The sequence below is a fragment of the Puma concolor genome, chromosome D4, assembly GCF_028749965.1.
Source record: "Puma concolor isolate L17-30 chromosome D4, mPumCon1.1.hap2, whole genome shotgun sequence".
In the NCBI taxonomy this organism is placed as follows: domain Eukaryota; kingdom Metazoa; phylum Chordata; class Mammalia; order Carnivora; family Felidae; genus Puma; species Puma concolor.
This window is the reverse complement of record NC_141679.1, coordinates 55,504,575-55,529,108: the sequence shown is the minus strand read 5'-3', so window position 1 is coordinate 55,529,108 and position 24,534 is coordinate 55,504,575. Positions and strand designations below refer to the sequence as shown.

Below are 24,534 nucleotides of genomic sequence, written 5' to 3'. Positions count from 1 at the left end.
AACTAGAACACCCCACTCTTAAATATTAGTTAATTGTAATATAATATTAAGATACCCCTAAACGGGCTCTTGATACATAGAGTGCACTTTTTTTGAGGGGGAGGGGCTGTAGGAGAGGGAAAGAGAGTCTCAAGCAGGCTCCACACCCAGTGCAGAGCCCGACTCGGGGCTCAGTCTCACGACCCTGAGATCATGACCTGAGCTGAAATCAAGAGTCGAACGCTTACCTCACTGAACCACCCTGGTGCCCCTTTAGGGTATACTTTTAAGCCCCCCTGCATGAGGAGCATTCTGGGAACTTGTTAAAAATGTAGGTTCTTTAGGCATTACCCCAGATCAGGACCTCTTGCAGGGAGCATGGAGGGGAGGAAGCTAGTGATTCTTGTTAAGCTGCGGGAGCCGTAGACACAAAGCACTGGTTCTCAAACTTTGCCACATATTCACATTACCAGGGCAGGCTTTTACAATGCCCACATGCAGGCCTTTCTCCTTAGCAACTAAACCAGAATCTTTGGGCATGAGATCCTGGCATAGGTATATTTAAAAATCCCACAAGCGTTTCCACATTTAAAAATGAGCGTATAGAGGAAGAACAGGTTCTTCAGAGCAGCAGATATTCCGTCTGGATTTATGTACACGTATTCACTAGGAGGGGGGTGGTCCTGTGCACGTGCCTAGCTCCCGGCAAGAGCCGCGCGGCACCGCAGACCGCAGTCGTCCGGCCCCCTCAGCCGGGAGCACAGCCCAGCACTGCTGAGCAGCCCGGCTTGGGCTGCCGGAACCTGGAGCCGTTCCGTACAGAGGTCTAGGCTCCTAGGAGCCCCTTGCGTGCCGGTTCTCTTACCCTCCGCCAGCTCTTACGGTTCCCTCTCTGGCTGCGTGCTGCACCGGGTCTCATTTCTACCACCAGCTCCCAGCCTTCTTCCTAAAACCCTTTCCTCTTCTGTCATTTCTCTGGTTCTTTCTAGCAGCTTCTCAAAAAGGCAGGCTTTTGATATATTACCAAGTAATCAGAGAACATCCTCCCCCCACCCCCACCCCGTGCCAGAGCAAAAGGATGGATTAAAAAAAAAAGAAGAAAAAACACAGTAGGTGTGATGTTCAAACACATTATCCTGGACTTCTGGAGGGCAGCCTGCCAGACACCACATTTTTTACCATAGACATCAACTTATTTAGTGGATGTCAACTTATTTAGTGCTTCCCAAGGCTTAATTTGCTGGAGCCACAAATCATTTGGATTGACACTGGCTATGGCGTTTCACCCAACCCCGAGAATTAAAGCTGAGCTGCAAGGCTCTTCCAGCAAATGCTCAGGAGGTAAAAGCTGCCTGCTCCCGGGGCGCCTGGGTGGCTCAGTCGGTTGAGCGTCCGACTTCGGCTCAGGTCACGATCTCACGGTCCGTGAGTTGGAGCCCCGCGTCGGGCTCTGGGCTGATGGCTCAGAGCCTGGAGCCTGCTTCCGATTCTGTGTCTCCCTCTCTCTCTGACCCTCCCCCGTTCATGCTCTGTCTCTCTCTGTCTCAAAAATAAATAAACGTTAAAAAAAAAAAAAAAAATTTAAAAAGCTGCCTGCTCCCTGCACGGCCCCTCCATGGGGATGCCGCCAGAGGGTCAGGCCCTGAATTGGTAGAAGGTTCTAAAGAGCGCTGCCTTTTCCCTTGGGAGTCTATGAGCTGATTCACGGGCAGTGAGAAGCGACTGTAAAAACGTGCGCTCCCGCGTGTGTCCAAAGTGCAGGCTGCTTACTTTCCCCTTCTGTGAACCTCCTGACCGACAACACAGGATCGGCCGCCCGGGCTTACTGTACTCCTGGGACAACCGCCTGAGATACATTTCTGATCCTCAAACTGAATATCATGAAAACCATGAAATTCTTCCCTACAAAACAAAGACATACATACACCCTTTTCAACAGAATTTCAGAGACTTCACAGACCCTCGTCCCAACTGCTCTACAGACACCCCAAAGATCCATGGTCTCCCGAAAATGAATAACCGATCTAAGGAACCAGTTCAACGCTAGGTCACCCTTCACGGAGTGAGGTAAAGCCAGGTCCACCAAGAAGCAGTTGCACAAACATCACACGCTTTCCTGAGCTCGCCTGCTGGGATCTCTCTCCATCGTACTCACCAGGAGGAAAGGGCCCTTGGCCGCCCAGTCCCGGGAGCTGCCCGAGCCATACTCTTTGCCAGCCAGCACAATCAGGGGAAGGCCAGCCTGCTGGTACTGTTCCGCGGCATCGAACACATCAAGCTGACGAAGAGAAAAGGAAGGTTTTACAGACTCGGTAAAGGCACAGAGTGTGGACACAGGCAGTGGCACCTGGTAAATGCAGGGTCAGAAGGATCTTCAGTGGCCCATGTCAACACAAAGCCAACAGAAACTCAACCAATCAGTTGTCTGATTTACAAATTTCCAATTAACTCCATCTATTTACCCCTACCAGTGAACTGTATATTCTTTTAACTGAAATGCCTAGTTGTTGTCCTGGTTTTAGAAAAACATTCTAATCTTAAGGCACCAAGGGAAAAAAAGGGAAAGATCAGACTTTTTTTCCCCTCTTCTGTTGATTAAACAATTAAAAAAAAATTTTTTTTGAATGTTTATTTATTATTTTGAGAAAGAGACAGAGTGCGAGCAGGGGAGGAGCAGAGAAAGAGGGAGACACAGAGTCCCAACCAGGCTCCAGGCTCTGAGCTGTCAGCACAGAGCCCAACGTGGGGCTTGAACTTACGGACTGCGAGACCGTGACCTGAACCGAAGTTGGACACTTAACCGACTGAGCCACCCAGGCACCCCTGATTAAACTATTTTAAAGCTTAAAAAACAGAGAATCTCAGTTAAACCTGGGATTTGACTCAGAGACTCAGTCATGGTCCCTTGGGAAGGGTAGCTAAACACAAAGAAGGCAACATGTTCTAAAATCATAAAAAATGCAAATTTTTATTAGCCACCTTTCTACATGGAAGTCAAGGCAGAGACACGAGGAAGTAGAAACCTCCATCAATAAAGGACAGGAGAGGACTAATATTTTAGTGTACATGAGAAACATCTAACACAAACAATTTCATGTGTTTTTCACAAGAACTCTGAATGTTCTGCGGAGCCAAGACTTCAGGAAGACATGTGATATCGTTGCTCGTGATTAAGTAATGAAACAATTGTTTCTTCTGGCTACTTAAGGAAAAAAAAAAATCCCTCAGAAGAGTGTTTCCTTCAGAAGAAGCTCTAGAAAGGTGTATAATCAAACTCCGAAGTAAGCTTTCACAAATTACTATTTTGGCGGGCTGCTGGAGCCTCTGGTTAGTTCTACACGGCGCTCTGGGAATCTGGGGAGCTTACACAGCAACAGCTCCCTGCACTCTCCCTGTCTTCTAAAGAAGAGGACATACAATTTTGTTGTTTTCTTCTACTGTTCCTCTATGGCTCTAGTGTTATATTGAAACCACCAGTTCTTCATTTCTCCATTTTTGTTATCTACCAATTTCCTGCTTCAATGGGGATTTGGCTAACTACCATTCCCCTAGGGTCCCCTCTCCCCAACCTCCCAATAGAATTATGTCAGACATTTTGGGTAAGTCAGTATTTGGTATTTGCGTTACTTTGACTATGTGAATGTTATTTATAGCTGAGTCATGTAATATACTATGATTTCCTTTTCTTGGCAGTTAAAAAAAATCCCCACTGGTATTAATTTGTGTGTGTGTGTATGTGCGTGCACACACACTCATCTGTTTCTGTGTCCCTATCCTTCAATGAATCCCCAAACACTCTGCCTAAAGTACAAATCTTCTCTAAGGACATTCAAATGTATCAGGAAGTATGTCATTTGTTTTTATTTTTATTTTTTAAATGTTTATTTTTTATTTTTGAGAGAGACAGCAAACAGGGGAGGGACAGAGAGAGGACAGCAGGCTGACCTGATGTGGGGCTCAAACTCACCAACCATGAGATTTGTGGATGGCTCAGTTGGTTAAGCATCGACTTTTGGTTTTGGCTCAGGTCATGATCTCACAGTTCATGGGATCAAGCCCCACTGTTAGCCTTGTGCTAACAGTGCGGAGCCTGCTCGGGATTCTCTCTCCTCCTCTCTCTGCTCCTCCCCTGCTTGCGTGTGTGCGCTCACACATACGTACTCTCTTCTCTCAAAATAAAGAAACATTTTAAAAAATAAAAATGAAAACATCCTTTCCATGGAGGGATAACTCCTCGAGCTTCAGTCCTATTCCAATTCAGACGGATTCTTCTCTAGATGTGGTGCACTGATGTTATGGAAGAATCTTCCTTCACCAACGTCCTGGGGATCCCTTGCATTTTCTTTTCCTGGATCCTACATCTTCCCTTTTTGGCTTATTCCCTCATCTCGGTAAAATGCATTCACCAAGTCATTTCCTGAGACAGGGATTGAGGGGTATTTTTAAAGTTTTTGAATCTGAATATGTTATTATTTTAACATAGGACATGGAATCCTGGGGTGCAAACCAGTCTGTTTCCAGTGTTGCTCTGAGCACTTCTGATCCCCAGAACATTACACATAAGCTGTTTTTCTCGCTTTTGAAGTTTGTAGATCTTCTTCTGATCTCTGCTGCACTTAACTTCACAATGATGTGACTTGGAGCTGTTCTCCCGTAATCATGTGGGCATTCAGTGGGTGTAATCTGGAATCGGATCTTGCAGTTGGGGAATTTTCCTTGTGTCACTTCTTGAATAATTTCCTCTCTTCTCTTTTCAGCATGTTTAGTCAGATGCCGAGCCTCCTCATCTCCGTCTTGAATTTTCTTATATTTTCTAATCTTTGTCTTTCTGTTCTATATTCTGAGAGATTCTCTCAACTAACCAACTTTTCCTGTGAAATTTTTTAGGGGCTTTTTTTTTTTTAATTATTAAAAGAGCCCATATTTATTATTATTATTTTTTTATGAAAAGTCCTTTTTGTCCTCTGATTACCTTATACCACCAACAGAAAATCATTTCAGCACTCTGAGAAGACAGTATTTTTCTTGCAGTTTTCTTCTGCTCCCTGCATTATCTCTGTTATCTTCTTTCCCTCCCCACACCCTGTTCTTTGTGTACGTCTATCTTTCAGGTTCAAGGCTTGGCTCAAATGTCGGTTCATCTCAGTCTCCTTATTTCAGATGAGGCACTGAACATCTGACCAGAAGTTCTATGCCATGGCAGGACTTGTAAAAATAAGAGGGGTTCACTGTGACGGCCGTATACCGGAGGCCTCCCAGTGTCTATAACTGCACGCCTTTTCCCCTTGGTCTCTTGGGCATTCGACCATTTAATTGTATTTTTTTCATTGAATAGTTTATCGTCCCTGCTCTTCACTGAACAAGTATCTACTGGGCACTGACTCTGTGTTGGGTCCTGGTGACTAGTGATTATTTGTGAAGAGTCTGCTTTACTAAAATATCATCTGTTACAAGTGAGGCATATGGGTGGCGGTAGACCACACCGACTTCGGAGCCAGACTCTCTAGGTTTTAATATCCATTTTTGGGATCTTAAAACACGGACAATCATGGTACCTACCTCAGAGGGTTGTTATGAGGATTAATAGATCAATATATACAAAGAGCTCAGAACAGTACCTGGATGTAGTAAGTTCCATATAAATACTAGCTACTATTATTAAGTAAGTCGGGAGGGCTATTTCTCAAGTAACTTAAACACTGTTCAAGCAGCTTTGCAGTAGCTGCTGGATGTCGAGGACGGACGGCATGTGTCAGAGTATCTGCCACGTTATATGTGTCATTCCATTTAAGTGTAAGCCTCAGAGCCGGACAAGGTAGGCATCATTCTACTTTGCAGGTCAGAAAAATGCAGCTCAGAGACGAAAATAACTTGCTGAATGAACGCTCCACAGCTGGTATGTCCGATTCAAAATGTAGACTTTCTCCACCTCTCACATGCCTCCCATCTGTGGCTCAACAAGTCCCGCTGTAACAGGGCCAACTCCAAATGGCTCCCATTAGGACCCTAGCAGGCCTCCGCGGGCCCTCTTTTTTTTCTAGTGGTGTGGTGACTGAAATTAAATGCTAATAAAATCATACAACAGTGCTTGTTGATAAAGAGCCTCTGGAGACCTTAACCTGGAATTTCCCTCCTCAAATACCTGAACTGATGAAATTTCAGTCAGAGCCTGACAAATGCCGGCCTCTCAACCAAGCAGAAGACACAATACTTACAATTTCTCCAGAAGGCAGATGTATAGTCTGTGGTGCCTGCTTGTTCAGAAATTTGTTTAATAAGCGAATGTTGGCAAATGTCCCCCGTGCCATGATGGCATCGTTACCTCGGCGGGAGCCGTAGGAGTTGAATTCTCGTGGAGTCAAGCTAATAATGCAAGCGGGAGAGGAGCTGGCTTAGTGAACGGAACAAAGGTGAAACTTAACTTACATCAAGACAAGAGAAAAACCATAGACCTAGATAGCTCTCTAATCTAATAAGCCTTGCTCGTCAAGGCAGGAAAGCTATTCCTAACATCTGCTGAGGACAGTAGAGGCAGATGTCAGAAGTGGGGCACTGAAAGGCAGAAATCAACATTCTCCTCAGGTTAACTTGTAGTCTTATAAATCTGGGTAAAAAACCAGAAGGAACTCTATTGAGTATTTATTTTATTTATTCATTAGGGTAGCCTAGGGAACTTCACAAAAGATAAAACATTAAAAATAGGTAAGAAAAAGAAAACAAAAAGAATAATTAGTATAGGCCAGTCAGGTGGAGCCAAGAATGAGGGAAACATAAGGTACTTTCTGTAAACTAACAGGAAGGAGATCTACTTCTCACGAACTCAGTGTGCTGGGCAGACACACGACTGGCAACGTGGTTTACGATTTTCATAAGATAAAAATCAGAGCAATGCTGAAGAGGCAGAACAGCTATTCCTTGTCCTGAAATCAAAGAAAAATCCTGTCTGTGGGCCCCAGTGAAAGGACACTTTGTGATGGCAGGGACAACAGCTTACAATTAACACAGCGATCAGCTCCCTGGCTGTTTCTGAAAATGCTAGGAAGTGTGTCTGAGTGGTGATCTGATCTCATGATGAGATGTAATTTGAAGATGGAGAGAAGATGTGAATGGGCTTTAGGAGTAGGTGAGCATATCTACAAACTCCTGAAATTGTATCTGGAGTGCTGGGGATATGTGCATTTTTCTGGGAATGTACTGTATTTCCCTTCATTCATTTCCCTATGATTCCCATTCTCAAAAGATTGTCAACAATCACCAATCAAAAAAAGTACTGGTCACGGCTTGTTTCCTTAGTTTCTGTATTCAGCTTCAATCTCTGTTTCTCTGTTTGCTGTTGAATTCTTTTCTCCCATTCATTCATTCACTCAACATTTACTGACCACCAGTTATGGGCCAAGGACTATTCAAAGGGCCTAAGGTACACTGATGAACCAAACAGATTAAGATCTGTGCCTTTGCAGGGCTTACATTCTAAAAGGTGGAGACAAAGAAATAATAATAAAAAAAAGAGCACTGTCTATTAGTGTTACTAGAATGTGGTTAATAACGGAGGGGAAAAAAAAAAGTAGATCAAAGCAAAGAGAACAAGAGTATGGGCAGGGTAACCTCATGGAGGAAGACTTGAATTGGCAATGGAGTCAACCAGGCAGATTATTTGAGGGAAGAGGATCCAAGAGGAAAAACCAGCCAACTCAAACCATCAGGCAGAAAGGCGTTTGGCTTTGCCTGGAACATTTGATAAGGCAATCGCCAGTGTAGACTGAGCTGCACGGATGAGGGGGAAGGGCAGGGATTCGCTGACACCTCTTGAATATCACCTGCCTGTCTCTGCTTGCTGATGGACGCTTGTCTCCCATTCAAAGTACAATCATATCCCTTTAAAACCTTACCATATGCGTCTGTGTATAGAAAGTTCCTGTACATTTACTACAGTAGTTGCCCCACATTAAAAAAAAAATCTTGACATAGACTCCTGTAGATCACCTCCTCTAGAGGTGGGCTATCTTCCTAGACCTTCAACACTCACATTTCTGGGGAACATGGAATAGTCTTGCTCTGCACATGACTGTCCCATAGGATGCACTAGGAGAAGGCAGAGACTGAGTGGAGCACAGTAGGAGGGGGATGTATGAGGAAAACAGGTCAGCTACCAGGCAAGTGCGGTGAGGGCAAGGCAGTTTTCCTCTCCCACTGACAAAACAAAACACAAGAAGGAAGGGAAACGGAAGGGAAAGGGAAGAGAAAGGGAAGGGAAAAGGAGGGGGAAGGAAAGAGAAAGGAAGGGAAGGGGAAGAGGAAGGGAAGGGGAAGGGGAAGGGAGGGGAAGGGAAGAAGAAGGAAAGAGAAAGGGAAAAGAAAGCGAAGGGAAGGGCAAGGAAAGGGAAGGAAGAAGAAGGACCTGGATTTTGTTCTTCCGATCAGCTCTGGGCTTCATCCCTGAAGAAGCTGATTCAGGAGGTGCAGAGAGGAACCGGAATTTTTATCTCCCCAGATGATTCTCATGGAAAGTCAGATCTGGGAACGACTCCAATTACTATCGGTGTATTAGGGGACAAGAGATAATACTGGTATAAAAGCTGTTAAAATCAGTCTAGACTGAAGGATCGGCAAATGGATGTGTCAGCCACTGTTCTCAGAAATTCCTCCTCTCAACCAGGACCTGGCTACGCACCTCAGGTGACATCCCTGCCGAGTGCGACGCAGGCGGAGAGCAGAGCCCATACCCTCACGGCAACCAAGCTGGGGCGGGAACGACAGCTGGGTCTCATGGGGACATTAGAAGGAAGGTCCCCTCCCTTGCTGATGGAATCTCCCAAGGAAGCTTGGAAGCAGCAAACAGAAAGGGCGACTGTTTTTCAAGCCTCAGGGTTCAGTGAAAAACCAGACTCTGATTCAAAAGAGAAATACTGGCTTCATTCATTCCATTTCTGTCTTTTAGTCTTTTTTTCCCTCACTCACACTTACCCTCTGTTAGTTAAGTAGCGAGCAGCGGGGCTGTTTCTTGCAATATTTCCAGCCGGAGAAATGTGGTCAGTTGTTACCGAATCCCCCAAATTTAACAGCACATACGCATCCACTATAGACTTAGGCGGCTGGATATCTGAAGTCTAGCAAAGCATACAGCAAGTCAGTGTTGGCCCAGGTTTGCTCTAGCAAGTCACCAAGGGAGTCTCAACCGTCACAACAATGGTCTGTGGACCTGAACTAGATGCCAGACCTATAGTGATACACAGAAAATTCTAGTGTTTTTGGTTTTGTCAGGGGTACTTAGAAAAGTAAGGTGAATTTACTCAGAACACTCACATCCCACCCTTGAAGGGAGGCAAAGTTGGGCACTATTCTGTCAAAACCAATAGGGATGCAGCCATAGGTGGCATTCTTTGTGTCCACATCCACGAAGCTCAGAAGCTGAGGACACGAGAATCCTGACTTCTCCTCCCACCCTCTCCCCACCCAGGGGGTCATGGGCTCCTGGTTCATCAGTTGTAGAGAAGATCTCCCTTGATTTCTGAGTATAAGGTTTAAATAGAACAGGCCTGGGGATGTCTTCCCGGAACAATCAGTTCCGCAGACTTTTCTGAGTCTACGTCCAGGTGGCACTGGGGCCCCAGGGTGTCTCTAACAGCCACACAGAAGCCCCAGACACAGAAGCTGTAGGCTCACTAGAGCCAAATATCCCAGCTTCTCAAGATTCTCCCCAGCATCATCTGTTCGGCTTTGTACAGGTTTCAATGGAATGGGTGGACAAAGCAAGGGCACAGGGTAATAAAGTAGACTTTATAAGGAAAGAAACCATTGGGAAAACTGATTTTGTTAAACATTAAAAAAAAAAGCCATACCAGGTTTTCAAAGAACGGTGGTGACTTAATGTATGTTGATTTGGGATTCCAGCAATATAGCTTATCCGAGGGGGCTGCTAAGGCATTCCAGCTTTCATTCACAGTCTTTAAAAAAATAAAAAAAGATAAAAGAAAGAAAAGCAAATCGAATCACATTCCATTCTAAGGAATATTTAACATGTAAGCAAAAAATGTATGTTCTAAGAGTATAATAAAAACCATCCTTAGCATAACACCCTCTGAGTACACCAAGTGAAATACATCAGAGAAAGATAAATACCATGGTTTCACTTGTATGTGGCACCTAAAAAACAAATCAAATGAACAAACCAACAGAAAAAGCAGAAACAGACTGATAAACACAGAGAAGTAACTGATGGTTGCCAGAGGGGAGGGGAGGTGAAAGGATGGGCAGAAAGGGGTGAAAGGGGTTGGGGGGTATAGGCTCCCAGTCATGGAATGCATGAGCCATGGGGATGAAAGGCACAGCACGGGGAACATAGTCAGTGGTATCGTAACAGTGATCAACGGGGATGCAGGGTGGCTACACTTGTGGTGAGCAATGAGACGTACGGGGCCTGAAACTAATGTAATTGTGTGTCAACTCCACTTCGATACAACAAACCCCCAAACAGTTCTTATTCCAGCCATACAAAAGAGTTCCTTTATACTAAGACAATGTCATGGCAAATAACTTAAAAATACATATGCACTGTGACAGGAAGCCCCTAAGATGGCTCCAAGGACCTGCCCCCACCTTTCTGGCATTCACACCCTTAAGCCATCCCCTCCTGCTGAGTGTGGGCTGAACCTAGTGACTAATTTCCAAGATTGGGTTATAAAGAGACTCGGCCTTCTGTCTCTCTCTCCCTCTCTTGCTTGCTCTGATGGAAGTCAGTACCATGCTGTGAGCTGTGAAGAGACCCACCAGCAAGGCAATGAGGGGGGCCTCCAGCTAACTGTAGGCAGGGAACTGAGGCCCTCAGCCCAACAGCCTGTGAGGCACATTATCCTCCCACAACCATGTGAGTGGCCTTAGAAGGGGGTCTTCCCCCAGTTGAGCCTTCAGATGAGCTGCAGCCCCAGATGACACCTTGGCTGGAGCCTTGTGAAGGCAGAGGCACCCGGCTAAGCCACACTTGAATTTCTGATCCACAGAAACTGTAAGATAATAAATGCTGTTTTAACCCACTAAGTTTTAGGATAAATTGTTGGGCAGCAACAGAAAACTAATCCATACACAAAGTATTAACTTAGGAAGCAATAATTCAGATTGTACCAAAGGGGAAATTATTTACTCTCTGAAAATATGGGGAAGTGGACATCCAGGTCACATGGACACTGGATAGCAAATGACAGGTGCTATGCATTAAAATCAACTTGAATGTCTCCACAGGGTCATTACCTCAGCCTTTGGAGAAATGCGTTAACCCAACGCCCAACAAACTTGCTCATAACCGCTTCCCAATGTGCAACTCGTGGGAGGGCACGGTGCATGAATACGACCCTCCATTTGACCCTTCTCCCCAGACAGTCTGCTCTGTTATTTCAAACCCAAGCCACAGTCAGCACTCCCTAAGGCACCCAACCACAGAAAGCAGAGAAATAACAACATCCAAGGGTCTCTGAAAACGATACTGAGCCCCACACATTTTCTCCCTGTTTGTAAACTGCACAAAAAGTTTCATTTATTTTAGTAGTTTGATAGTTTGGGGCTTTTTACTGAATGGGTTTAAAAAAATTTTTTAAGCATCCAAATAATTCTGAGGGTGCATTACACCTCTACCTCAGTGACATACTCTAATAGACATCACGGATCCTCAACCACAGTTGACACAATACCCAGGGTGTCTGAGGAGGGGGTGGGTTAGGGCAAGCTGGCTAGGAATCACACACAACCTAAGGCCTCTCTTCCCAAGGATACTGCCAAATCTGGGGCCTTGTGCAAATCTGGGAACATCTGGGGAGAGTGCGGTTTTGTAAAAATGTGAGTCTCAGGAGAAATGACTGAGAACCACTTCCCTGGTTATCTTTAGAAGTAAATGTTACTCTCCATAGCTTCCACCCCATCGGCCTCAAGGTCTGCAGAGAGGCCACAAAGGAACGGCTTTCCCCTAAACGTGTAGGGGCAGGGTGGGCGGGGACCTCACCTCTATTTTCTGGTAGACCTCCTTAAACATCCCAGGGATTACATACTGACGCTCCACCGCCTGGATCTCGTCTCTGGTTGGCCAGATGTCTTTCAGAAATACCTGTTGTCCCTTTGCATTTACCCCTGGGGGAAAAAAGTTTATTAGAGAAAAACTGAATTTAATACCCCCTTTTCATTATCACATACAGTCAAATCCCGTTCTCCGTGGTAGCAATATTCTGTAAAATCCATGCAAACACTGAGTAGTGAAGACTCAGTCGCTGCCCCCAGGGGATGCGGGTTAGGCCCCTGAGGGCCTTGAGCCTAATGTTTTCGGCAACCGATCAATTCATAATCTTGCTTTATGTGTGCTTCTGCTTAAAGACACCCTATCTAATATATTTTGTTGATGCGTTAACACTGAAGTCACAGCCAGCAACACCATAACTCTTGCCTGAACTAAGTCTACCTCCCACGAGGCACACCCCAGCCTCCTCGGGCTTACGTATACTAGACAGCACTTCGGCACTATGCTTGGGGACTATTTTTAAAAGTGCAATCACCAAAACCACAAAAATGTGGGAAAACATGGCACTACACAGAGCATGAACAGGATACTTGCTGACAGTAGGAGTGCTGAAACAAGAAGGTGGAACCCTGCCTAGTTTGGATGCAGCTGAGAACACGCTCGTTGAGTGACTCAAAGCTGTCACCCCTCTGTGCGTGTCTGCAAATGACCTTGGAGGCAAGGTGAGTATTGATTTGGGGGTTAAAATACATTTTGGTGAATAAGCAAATCTGCAATATCAAATCTACCATATAATGAGGATCAATTATAGCTCTAGTTTTGATTTCCAAAAAATTAATTTAAGGGGCACTGTTTTCACATTATTTAATCTACTCAGAACAGATTGGGGAAGGCACAGCAAAACCACCAGAGGAAAGGAAACACAGCATCATTTGTCCGAATTCGGGGAAGGTGAATGTATTTCCACAGAGTATATGTTAAAACAGTGCCTATCGTTAGATAAAAGCAGGAGCTAGAAAGAGAAGAACTAGGGAAGAAGCCAGAATAGCATGCTCTCTATGCCTTTTTGTATTTCTTTCCTTTTAAAATTTTTGTTTTATTTTTTATTTTTTTGAATTATTTTTTAATGTTTATTTATGTTTTTTGAGAGACAGAGTGCGAGCAGGGGAGGGGCAGAGAGAAAGGGAGACACCGAATCTGAAGCAGGCTCCAGGCTTCCAGCTGTCAGCACAGAGCCCGACAGGGGCTTAACCTCACGAATTGCAAGATCATGACTTGAGCCGAAGTTGGATGCTCAACTGACTGAGCCACCCAGGAGCCCTTTTTTTTTTTTTTAAAGTTTTATTTATCTATTTATTTTGAGAGGTAGACAGAGAGAGAGAGTGAATGAGCAGAAGAAGGGCAGAGAAAGAGACGGAGAGAGAGAAAATCCTAAGCAGGCTCTGCAGTGTTAGCACGGAGCCCGTGTGTAACTCATGAAGATCTGACCTGAGCCAAAATCAAAAGTTGGCTGCTTAACCGACTGAGCCACCCAGGTGCCCCTTATTTCTTTCCTTTTGTTATCTCTGTCCTTCAGTTAATTCTTGTGTATTTCAGGTAGGTCTTCCCTGTGTGTGAGGGAATAAAGAAAAGACTCCTTCTCATCTTTGTTAGTTCTTTGCCTCATTATTTATTAATGAAAGCAGTTACTTTCCTCCAATAAGATTTTCAAATTCACTGGGAAAAAAATCAAACAAGTGTAACCACACAAACGGAATCTTACCCAGTGGCTCTTTCTCAAAGTTGATCCTGATGGTCCCAGCAATTGCATATGCTATCACTAAGGGCGGAGAGGCTAAGTAGTTGGCCCGGGTATTGGGGTGGACTCGACCTTCAAAATTCCGGTTCCCAGATAGTACTCCAACAGCTACAAGGTCTCCCTGTGTCCAGCAAGAGAAAAATCAGTTCATGCAGAGAAGAGGTTGCCTGGGCTTTTTGTCTCAGACCACCTGCTAAAGTTTCCCATCAATGGAGGAGGCTCCTTAAACCCTTCTTTCACTTGGTCCTCTGGGTGTGGGGAAAAGAACACGCATGGCTGTCCCTGGGGAGACACTCTGGGTCAAAAGACACAGAGAGACATGATTTCTGGTCATGAGAAAATCCCAGGTCAGTCAGAAGGCAGCATCCTGGTTACTTTGCCACCTGGGGCCTGAGAACAGGAGGGAAAATCTGTTAACAGTTGAAAGCTCAAGGAAGCCACACTGACCTATGTTTGCAAAGCAAACCAAATAGTGTTTCCTAAAGCTACAGAATTTACAGAACAAAAATCAAACCAATGCAACTTAGTGTTGATTTGTTTGCATGCAGCCCTGACTCCGAGCCAGTTTTCAGATTACCAGGAACACACAGTTCTGGAGCTGTCTGCAGTCAACACCAGCACTGACCGGGCACTTGTGTGCCGGCACCACTCAAAGTCCGGCACGTCCATTATCACCTCCGTGCTCGCAGCACGTACTATTATCATCTCCAATTTACGGCTGAGGAATGTGCCGCACAAGGTAGACAGCTGGTAAGGCTGGCTTGCCCCTGAAGACCATACATGCAACGGCATCCATTCCCTGCTTCCCCGGACCTTCCTGAGACGACCGGCATTTTGGTCGCACATCTTATGAAAGGAGGCAACAGCTCTGAAGCCCCACAGGCTCCTCTGCACTTACCTGGGTGATGGCTTCTACCACAGCTTCGGGTAAGGGCCCACTGTTGCCAATGCAGGTCATGCAACCGTAGCCGACCACATCAAACCTAGGTGCCGGGAGAGAAGCACGGGTGCGCAATGATTCTCAGCGAGCCTCTCTGGCGATGACAGGTCTAGAGACTACTGATTTAAGGAGAACAGCAGCACATGGAGTAAGTTTAGCACTGTTTCTAGAAAGCTTTCATTCTCAGGAGCATTTTAAAGGTGCTTTTGTTTTTGTTTTAATCTTAAGTACAATCTAACCCCCCAACACGGGGCTTGAACATGACCCCAAGATTAAGAGTCAACATGCGACTGACCAACCAGGTAGAACGTTTTAATATACTATTCATCCATTCGAGATCATTGAATTAAAGTCTTTTTTGAGGGGCTCCTGGGGGGTTCAGTTGGTTGAGCATCTGACTCTTGATTTCAGCTCAGGTCATGATCTCACAGTTTATGGCATCATGCCCCATGTTAGGCTCTGTGCTGACATCACAGAGCCTCCTCGGGATTCCTTGTTGCTCTCTCTCCCCCCGCCCCCTGCTTGCTCTTTCTCTCTCTCTCAAATAAATAAAACTAAAATAAAATAAATTCTTTTTCGAGTAAATTGTAAAAAGGAGTTCAACTGAATGATCTAGACTTTTTTTTAAAAAAATGTTATTTTTGAGAGAGCGAGAGAGACAGAGCATGAGTGGGGGAGGGGCAGAGAAAGAGGGAGACACAGAATCCGAAGCAGGCTCCAGGCTCCGAGCTGCCAGCACAGACCCTGACATGGGGTTCAAAACCGTGAACCATGAGAGAATGATCTAGATTTTTTAAAAGTTGAAATCACATATGCCATGTAATTTCTGTATTTACTACTTTGTATAATCCCAAGGACTTTGACTTTAATGAGACGCATGGATAAAATCTTTTTCATCCAAATTAGGAACAGTGGGCAAACTGGAGGAATTGTATTTGGTAACAAATGACTAGTTTACACCAAGGAATTAAAACATTGTTAGTCCTGGTAAGTAAGTATTTTCATACCTAAGGGCAGTCTCTCAGGTGCAGAGCCAATGTTAGCCCACAGCATACCTCTGTCAATTGAGAAATGGCAGCCTCTCCTCTAGAAGGATGCAGTGTCATAGCAAAGCCACAGGCTTGATTTCAGTCCTGCTTTGCCCTTATAGGCACCCTTGTATGATGAACAACCAGCACAAGTGTCCACACGAGGGCCCTACTCTGTTGGAGTCTAAGGGCTGAAGTCTACTCACCATCTGACAAGACTAATTAGATACCATCAGATAGGCTGACGTGTGTTACAAGGTGACACCGTAAGATACATGTGGAACAAAATAGAACAAAAGCAATGTGTAAAAGAAAATTCTTCCTCACCCAAGCTGTGACAGGTAAGGCATGACACCACTTTCTCTCAGGTAGTAGGTGACCACACCGCTTCCAGGAGACAGGCTAGTTTTGATGTAAGGCTTCACGTGCAGGCCGGCATTCACAGCTTTCTTTGCTAACAATCCTGTGAAATAGTGAACACCAACATCGCGTAGGGTGGCCACCTAGCCTAGCTGTCAGGGACGGTTCAGGAAGGAGACTGGTCCTTCCGTCTGCATTTCCTGCCACCGCCTGACAAAGCCCCATTCATGGTGCTTTCTAATTCTGCTGCCTAGCAGAAATCAAAAGCTCACTGGCCCAAAGTCATTTACACGTATGCAGTAAACTCAAAATTAGTCATGAAAACGAAGAAAGAGATGGGCTTTTTTTTTTTTTAAAGAAGTAAACTTAAAAACGTTCAGGGATATATTACAGAATAAGTTTTTTAATTTTTGGAGGGAAAGCAATCCTTCTAATTACGTTTTATCTGGATGAAAATTATAATTGGAAGGGCCCTTTTTAAAGGGATATGAATTGTGTACTGGTAGGTGAGGAATACAGTCTAGAGTAAAAATCTAGTCCTCAGATTTTTTTTTTTTAAAGCAGAAAATCACCAGCTCTAGGCCCGTGGAGTTTTGGCAAGTAACAGAGACCATAACTGGGGCACTGGGTGCTCTCTTAGGAACAGCTCATAGAATTTGGAAAGAAATGAGGAGTGGGGGTCAAAAGACACAAAAAGCTACAGACAAGCTGGTGACTTGTCTTAAGGAAATTTGTTCGATCCAGACAACAAAGGCTTAGGTGTCAACAGAAGAATTCTTGGACAAAGGTTTTCCTTATGTACTTGTGCACTTTAAAAAGAAAGAACTCTGTGATGACCTTGGTCTTTGGACACAACAGGAACTCTTGGGAATGATAAAAAAACAACTGGAAATTAAAGAGCTTTCCTTTTTTTAAAAAAAAAAGTTTTATTATTTTTTAAAATTTACATCCAAATTAGTTAGCATATAGTGCAACAATGATTTCAGGAGTGCAACAATGATTTCAACTCCTCCAGTAACCCTCAGTTTGTTCTCCATATTTATGAGTCTCTTCTGTTTTGTCCCCCTCCTTGTTTTTATATTATTTTTGCTTCCCTTCCCTTATGTTCATCTGTTTTGTCTCTTAAAGTCCTTATATGAGTGAAGTCATATGATATTTGTCTTTCTCTAATTTCGCTTAGCATAATACCCTCCAGTTCCATCCACGTAGTCGCAAATGGCAAGATTTCATTCTTTGTGATTGCTGAGTAATACTCCATTGTGTATATAAACTGTATCTTCTTTATCCATTCATCCATCAGTGGACATTTGGGCTCTTTCCATACTTTGGCTATTGTTGAGAGTGCTGCTATAAACATTGGGGTGCATGTGCCCCTTGAAACAGCACACCTGTATCCCTTGGACAAATACCTAATAGTGTAATTGCTGGGTGGTAGGGTAGTTCTATTTTTAGTTTTCTGAGGAACCTCCATACTGTTTTCCAGAGTGGCTGCACCAGCTTGCATTCCCACTAAAGAGCCTTCTATTAATTAAACTCTGTATGTCAATATTAACTGCTTAACCAGAATTGCCCAACAGACCAGGAAGTTTTATCAACCAGTGCCCTGTGCCCTAAGTCAGATGCACCTGACAGCACATCAAAGACAGAGGAAGTCTACTGTATGAAAAGGCCCAATAGAGGTTGTACAGAGAATAGTCTGTGATATTGATATGAAAACAGGTTTTGTTTTTCCTTCTAGAATCTAACACAAGATTCTAAGCTTTACCAAAAATTCATCTTTTTTTTGGCTTTCTTCTACTTATTTTCTGTGTTAATCCTAAAGACTAGTATGCATTATGTATTCTACTTTAAATACTTGGCTTTGGACACTAGTTACTGTGTAAACACTTTTGGGCCAATAAATCTCTGCCTTGGTAAAAGACAACGTTTGGACATGTAGAACTGTTAAGCCCCTGGGTCGTGTCTTGAAAGATTTCCACCCACACGTCCACATGACCATGGGGACCAATTCAAATGCACTCACCTGCCCCCAACATCACCGATGGATTACTGGTGTTTGTGCAGCTAGTAATGGCAGCAATGACCACGGAACCATGAGTGAGGGTGAATTCACTATTATTATATATAAATGTCTTATGGTCATTATGATGGTCCAGAGCAACCTGGAATCCTTTAAACCCTTGCTAAGGGGAGAAAAAAAAAAAAAGAAGTTCTAAGTTTCCATCATATTAGAATCAGTGGCCTTGGTTCCTATCCATTAAACTCTACAATAATGTCATTGAGTTTAATCAGACGAACTTGAAACTAAATTTGTAGCTTTAGCATTTCCATTTTTTTTTTTTCAACGTTTATTTATTTTTGGGATAGAGAGAGACAGAGCATGAACGGGGGAGGGGCAGAGAGAGAGGGAGACACAGAATCGGAAACAGGCTCCAGGCTCTGAGCCATCAGCCCAGAGCCTGACGCGGGGCTCGAACTCACGGACCGCGAGATGGTGACCTGGCTGAAGTCGGACGCTTAACCGACTGCGCCACCCAGGCGCCCCAGCATTTCCATTTTTGAGATGAGAAGGAAGTAAATGTTAATAGGACTTCAAAGTAGATCAAGATTCAGAAATTATGACTGCCTTTTATAAATATTTAAAAACAATAAAGAGAACTTTAATTTTTCTTTAGCATTTCAGAGTTCACTAGCTGACATACTTAGGTTTTGTTAAAAATTGCTTTGGGGCGCCTGGGTGGCTCAGTTGGTTAAGCGGCTGACTTCGGCTCAGGTCATAATCTCGCGGTCCGTGAGTTTGAGCCCCGCGTCGGGCTCTGTGCTGACAGCTCAGAGCCTGGAGCCTGTTTCAGATTCTGTGTCTCCCTCTCTCTGACCCTCCCCCGTTCATGCTCTGTCTCTCTCTGTCTCAAAAATAAATAAATGTTAAAAAAAAAAGATTAAAAAAAATTGCTTTTAAAATTATGGTTACCAAAGTAATTCTTTTTCTTCTAAAGTGAGAACTTTTCACTGTGTGTATACATATATACATTTTGGTCAGATTCAACTAATCATGATCAATAAGGCAAATAAAGTACAGCTGAACATTTGGTTTAATGCTGGTGGCCCAAGGATAAAACCCACCACATATCGTAATCATCATGTGGGGAGATGTTCATTGAAAATCTGCATACAAGATGTTATGCTGGGTACTTTGTGGGATACAAAGGTGATTCTGACACAAATCCTATACTCAAAACATACAGTCCAACAAGGGACATCCAATAAGGGAAATGTATAGGACCAGCAATGTAGGTTTAAGAACATGGATGCCATCTCAGACCAAGTGCCAGAAGTTCAAATGATGACTTTCTGCTATGGGATGTGAGGCCATGCTATGGAGGGGCTGATAGATTAGGACATGCACAGAAGGTGAAGACGGATGCAGGTGGGTGGAGGCAGGGCATGAACAAGAAGTAAGATGGCCAGAAAAGCTTGGGCAAGTCGAGTAGACAGTGTAGTGAGAGTCATATGAAAAGCAGATATGCTTTTAAAAAGGCGGGATGAGTTGTGTTCACAGGTGGTCAAGTGCTCTAAGGAAGTTGTGTGGCTCTTGGCTAATGGGAGAGGCACTGAGGACTTCAGGATGGAGAAGGAACGCCCTCAGCGTCAGGCTTCAGGAAGCTTCCTCATTAGAGGGTGAAAAGCAGCGTGGGCACTAAGAGATCAGGCACGGGGCAGGGTCGGGGAGACTTCCACCTGCCTTCCCGGACCCTACCTTGGCTCCAAGGCAGCTCTCAAAGTCCTTTTTCATGTCCGTCACAGCGACTTTGTCCTGAGGCCTTTTTGGTCCACTGCAGCAAGGCACGACTGTTCTCAAGTTCAATTCTACAACCTGTCCACCCAAAAGGGAAGGGACTCAGGCGCGGACGTTGTACCTCAGAGAAAACACTCCGGTTGTGCCAGACAATTTATAACACCACAGCTACAAAACCAAACAAACTAAACCACCACATTCATAAGCAAGGAGTCAATGTTCTTTTTAATACTTAAAGAATGAGTTTCTGAAGATCAGGATGGACACGTAAGTGGTGCGGGAGAGGCAGGAAGACTTGTCACCTCTCAGGATGACCAGGGTGGGCACTGTAGCTGCTGGCTGGTGTCTTTTATGCATCCACCTTTCCAAAGCAGCTCCTACATTCTTTTTAAGGCTTAGCTTAGTTTGAGATGGGTTTATTCTAAAATGATACATACACCATTGTGCTTTTTGCTAAAATGAATTGGTAGGATGCGGCCACTCAGTCATCAATGCCAGGAAACAGGCCTTGGTCTAGGTGCATATTTCCTTCTCTCAGTGTACTATGAAACAAAACCAGGGGCCTGTATCCAGGTTACCCTCCTGGCTTTCTTGAAAAGAAAAATTGGGAATCGGTTTGCACCTGAGAAAATGAATGAAGGTAAGTCACTGGATAAATCAGAACTAATTGCTACACTTGACCTCCATTTCTTTTCCATCTATAATAACAATGAGCTTAGCCTTTAAACAGCCTTACTCCCTCTGGCAAAGGCCTTCTTCAAAGGTTTTCCACCTTAGAGGAGTAAATGGGTAGGTCAGAAAGGGGGCGCACACTCAGCCTAATGGCCAGGAGGAATGGAAGAAGTTATTTTACGTTTACAATTCCTTATCTTTTTGATTTTTTTCAGCCTTTTAACATGCTGTTCTTCTGTGATGACTTGGCAGTGACTAATTTCCTACAAGTACACCTCCTAAGAAAAAACACACACAACTGAAATCACAGGCTCGAGGAAGAGGAAACACACACTTGGTGAAAGGTGCTCTCATACCTGGGCAAACTCTGGGTCTTGAGAGAGGTTACTGAAATCCCGAAACATTCCTACAGCTTGAAGATACTTTTTCATTTGCTTTACTTTTTCTTCATCACGACCTAAGTGGGCATTTTAAGAAATAACAAGTAACAGGTGTTAATATTTCCTGGTGAAACTAAAGCCTCCGCCAGCAATTAGAGAAGTCAGGTGCATCTCCTTCACACACACACACACACACACACACCACACACACACACACACCACACACACCACACACACCACACCCACCCACCCACCCACCCAAAAGCTTTGCTTCGATTTCAACATTCAGTCTAACTTTTTGACTCTCTGGGTGATGCTGCTGTTTATCAGGGGCCATGAATGATCTGGACTATGTGCTGAAGAAGATTCTAGTCCTATCTGTAAGTACTCTCCTCTCTTTGGTCACTGTCCTTCATTCAGAGGACCTAAGGCTTAGTTACCTGTTAAAGCACACCGAAGCCTCTGCCTTCAAGTGACCAGACTCAGCACTCCACATTATTCTTGTGAAAATAGCAATCCTCTCAAGCTGCCACCAGCTCTGAGCACTTCGCGTCTGCCCAGCACTATGTGCTAAACATTTTAAATGTATCATCTCCATCTCTAATCTTTATCATTACCTTATGAGACAAGTTCTAGATAAGGAAATAGTGGCTCAAGACTCCAAAGTCCCAAGTCTTAACTCCTAATGGAATATGACCCTCAATGCTCGGCTGTATCTTTTTTTTCTTTTTTTTTTTTTTAACATTTTATTTTCAAGTAATCTCTACACCCAACATGGGGCTCCAACTTACAATCCCGAGATCAAGAGTCACATGCTCTACCAATGAGCCAGCCAGGTGCCTCTCTGCCGTTTTATCTAGATCCTGACTGTAGATGACAATATTCACGGAGCAATACCCAATGGGCACACATTCCACACATTTCTCTGACAGTTAAGGAAGACTGTCTGAGAGCTTGATTCTTGGACCATGATAGATGAGCCTGTTTATTTGCCTGTTTGTTTTAACTGGATTGTAAAAGTTACCTGCTTTCAGCCTGGACCTCCTAAAAGATGGCTGAGCTTCATTAATGTATGTATCTATCACGTTTGGTACAACCCAGCCGTCCTCTTCCCGAAGATGCACAGAAAACTCTCTTAGCTTTCAGTGTGAGAAAGGGCTCTACTTCTCTGAAGCAGTATGTTTGTTTCAATGCACTAGATGTGGCAAATTTGGTGCCAGATCACTAAGCAGCTTGGTGGCCACTTCTACAGCCACAGAAATGAATCTGATCTCTGGGTGTATTTTGCAGCCTTCCCCTCTTTTTCCTCCCCGTCAACCCTTCCCTTCTCTCGGTCAATTCCCTCAACCATTTCTTCTGTTCTTTTATTTCTACCTCTTTTTCACTTCAACTTTTTGGGGAGTAAGGGAGATATCAATCAATTTCAATATGGTTATACGTAATAAAAACATTTTAAAAAGACCACTTTTTATCACAATATTAACTACTTCCAGAGGGTTTTCCTCAGGACAATCAGGGAGAAGACCTGGATGAAACTTGAAGTCTGTAAACATCTCACAAATCCTCATGATGAGGTGTGTCTGCATTTGCCCCGTCCTTGCGTTTGCCTTTACCTTGACCAGCCTTTACCTTTGATGCCTGCTGTTTCCTGATATCTCAAAAGGAACATCAGCCATTAGAACCTTTCAATAGTAAACACTGGATACTGATGAGAAGGCCCAAGTCTGTCTGTTCTTTTCTCCTTAATAACTCAGTTGTAATTTTAAAAGTCATTTGGGAGGTGCCTGGATGGCTCAGTCGGTTAAGGCATCTGACTTCAGCTCAGGTCATGATCTCATGGTTTGTGGGTTCGAGCCCTGCATCGGGCTCTGTGCTGACAGCTCAGAGCCTGGAGCCTGCTTCGGATTCTGTGTCTCCTTCTCTCTCTGCCCCTCCCCTGCTCGTGCTCTGTCTCTCTCAAAAATAAATAAACACTAAAAAATGTTTAAAAAAAAAAAAAGTCATTTGGAAAACAAAAGGTCCCTTCCACCTCTGTCACATAGGATGAGCCATCAAAAATAAAATTGTTTCATGTGATCTTCTTGCTCAAAATGACCCGGTGGCTTCCTAGAACATTTAGAATTTAAAATAAATTTCTAACTGTCCACTATGGCCTGCAAGCCCCTGTGTGGATCTGGTCCCTGACCTCCCCTCCCATGGCCTTGACCCTGGGCTCCAGCCACAAAGGCCCCCCCACCCTCTCGGCTGTTGTCTGAACACACGGAGACCATCCTGTCTTGAGTTGCTGTACTTGGGTTCCTCTGTCTGGAAAATGCCTCCTCTACCACTTCCCACTGCTTGTCCCCCACTTCACTTAAGCATCTCTTCAAACTGCTTTCAGGAGCCCTGGCTGACCTTCCGATATATAAATTAGCACCCTTCAGCTACTTCAACCACCTCCCCTGCCTTCTTCCTCATTCTCTTATATACATACGTATGCATTTATTTGTTCATGCCTGTCTCCCTCACTGGAATGGAAACTCCACGAGGGCAGAGACATTATGTTGGTCACTGCTGTATCTCTGACACCTAGATCAGATGTTGATAATGTGTTAAATAAATGACTGAATATTTTAAAAATAAATTTGAAAAATTAAAAAAAAAAAAACCTTTCTCCAAGTTCAAGTCAAATCTCTAAACAAATACATACAGAGTCAAGAAACCGCCAACCTTTCAAGATGCCCTCACATGCGGTCTTTCATTTTACCTTTGGGACAGCCCAGACAGAGGTGTCCTGGAATGCTGTCCTGTTTGGAGCCTCAGCTTTGGATTCTAGCTCCATTACTTATTGGCTTTGGAAAAATACCCTACATCTGTCTCTGATCCTCAGTCTTCTCTCCGATTAGTTTAATGAACTCATCTATCAATCTACCCCAGATCTGTGAAGAGGGTGAGAGCAAATACATAGCAAGTGCCCAGCACATGACAGCTGTTCTCATTACTAAGATCCCTTGTTTCCTGTCAAATAACTAGAAGTAGAGACCAGCATGAATAACTTGGATTCCAGAACACCTGAGCTCTTTCTACTGGCCATACAGTGTCTGTCTCATATCTTCTGAAATCCCAACAACCATTCTGACTCTACAGAGAAAAGGAGAAACACCGTAAGTCTGACCCTGTGCACTCCAAGGGACAGAGGCATAAGGCAGTTCTCCAATCCCCAGAGTTCTACGAAACTTTAAGAAGGGCTTCTGCCTTCGTGGTTCTGCACTTACCTGTCTGCACCAGGTACTTGATACTAACTTCATCAACTGGGAAAAACGCAGCAGTCGCCCCGTACTCTGGACACATGTTCGCAATAGTAGCTCGGTCGGCAATGGACAATTGGGCTACTCCCGGCCCGAAGAACTCGACAAATTTGCCCACTACCCCAACCTGACGCAGGTGCTAGGCAGCAAAACAATAGAAAAGTCTGAGACTTGACAGCCCACATTTAAAATGCAGAACTAGCTCCTTACAATTCTTATTAACTAGCCTGGTACATAAACACAAACAATGACGTGGCCCAACATATTTTTGATTACTCTAAGAAATAAAATTTAAA

General features: G+C 44.2%; 1 protein-coding gene across 1 annotated transcript in view; it reads right to left on the bottom strand.

Moving 5' to 3' along the window:
- The window catches only part of ACO1 (aconitase 1), a 67,445-nt gene that overhangs the window by 2,603 nt on the left and 40,308 nt on the right, over window positions 1-24,534 (bottom strand). The window contains exons 8-19 of the mRNA XM_025934943.2: window positions 24,206-24,377; window positions 20,928-21,028; window positions 19,861-19,977; window positions 18,127-18,286; window positions 16,071-16,206; window positions 14,674-14,758; window positions 13,740-13,896; window positions 11,969-12,093; window positions 9,819-9,923; window positions 8,944-9,086; window positions 6,195-6,342; window positions 2,135-2,257 (exon numbers count right to left, since the gene is read on the bottom strand). Of these exons, the coding sequence (XP_025790728.1) occupies window positions 2,135-2,257; window positions 6,195-6,342; window positions 8,944-9,086; window positions 9,819-9,923; window positions 11,969-12,093; window positions 13,740-13,896; window positions 14,674-14,758; window positions 16,071-16,206; window positions 18,127-18,286; window positions 19,861-19,977; window positions 20,928-21,028; window positions 24,206-24,377 (1,572 nt within the window). The remainder of the gene's footprint in view (window positions 1-2,134; window positions 2,258-6,194; window positions 6,343-8,943; window positions 9,087-9,818; window positions 9,924-11,968; window positions 12,094-13,739; window positions 13,897-14,673; window positions 14,759-16,070; window positions 16,207-18,126; window positions 18,287-19,860; window positions 19,978-20,927; window positions 21,029-24,205; window positions 24,378-24,534) is intronic.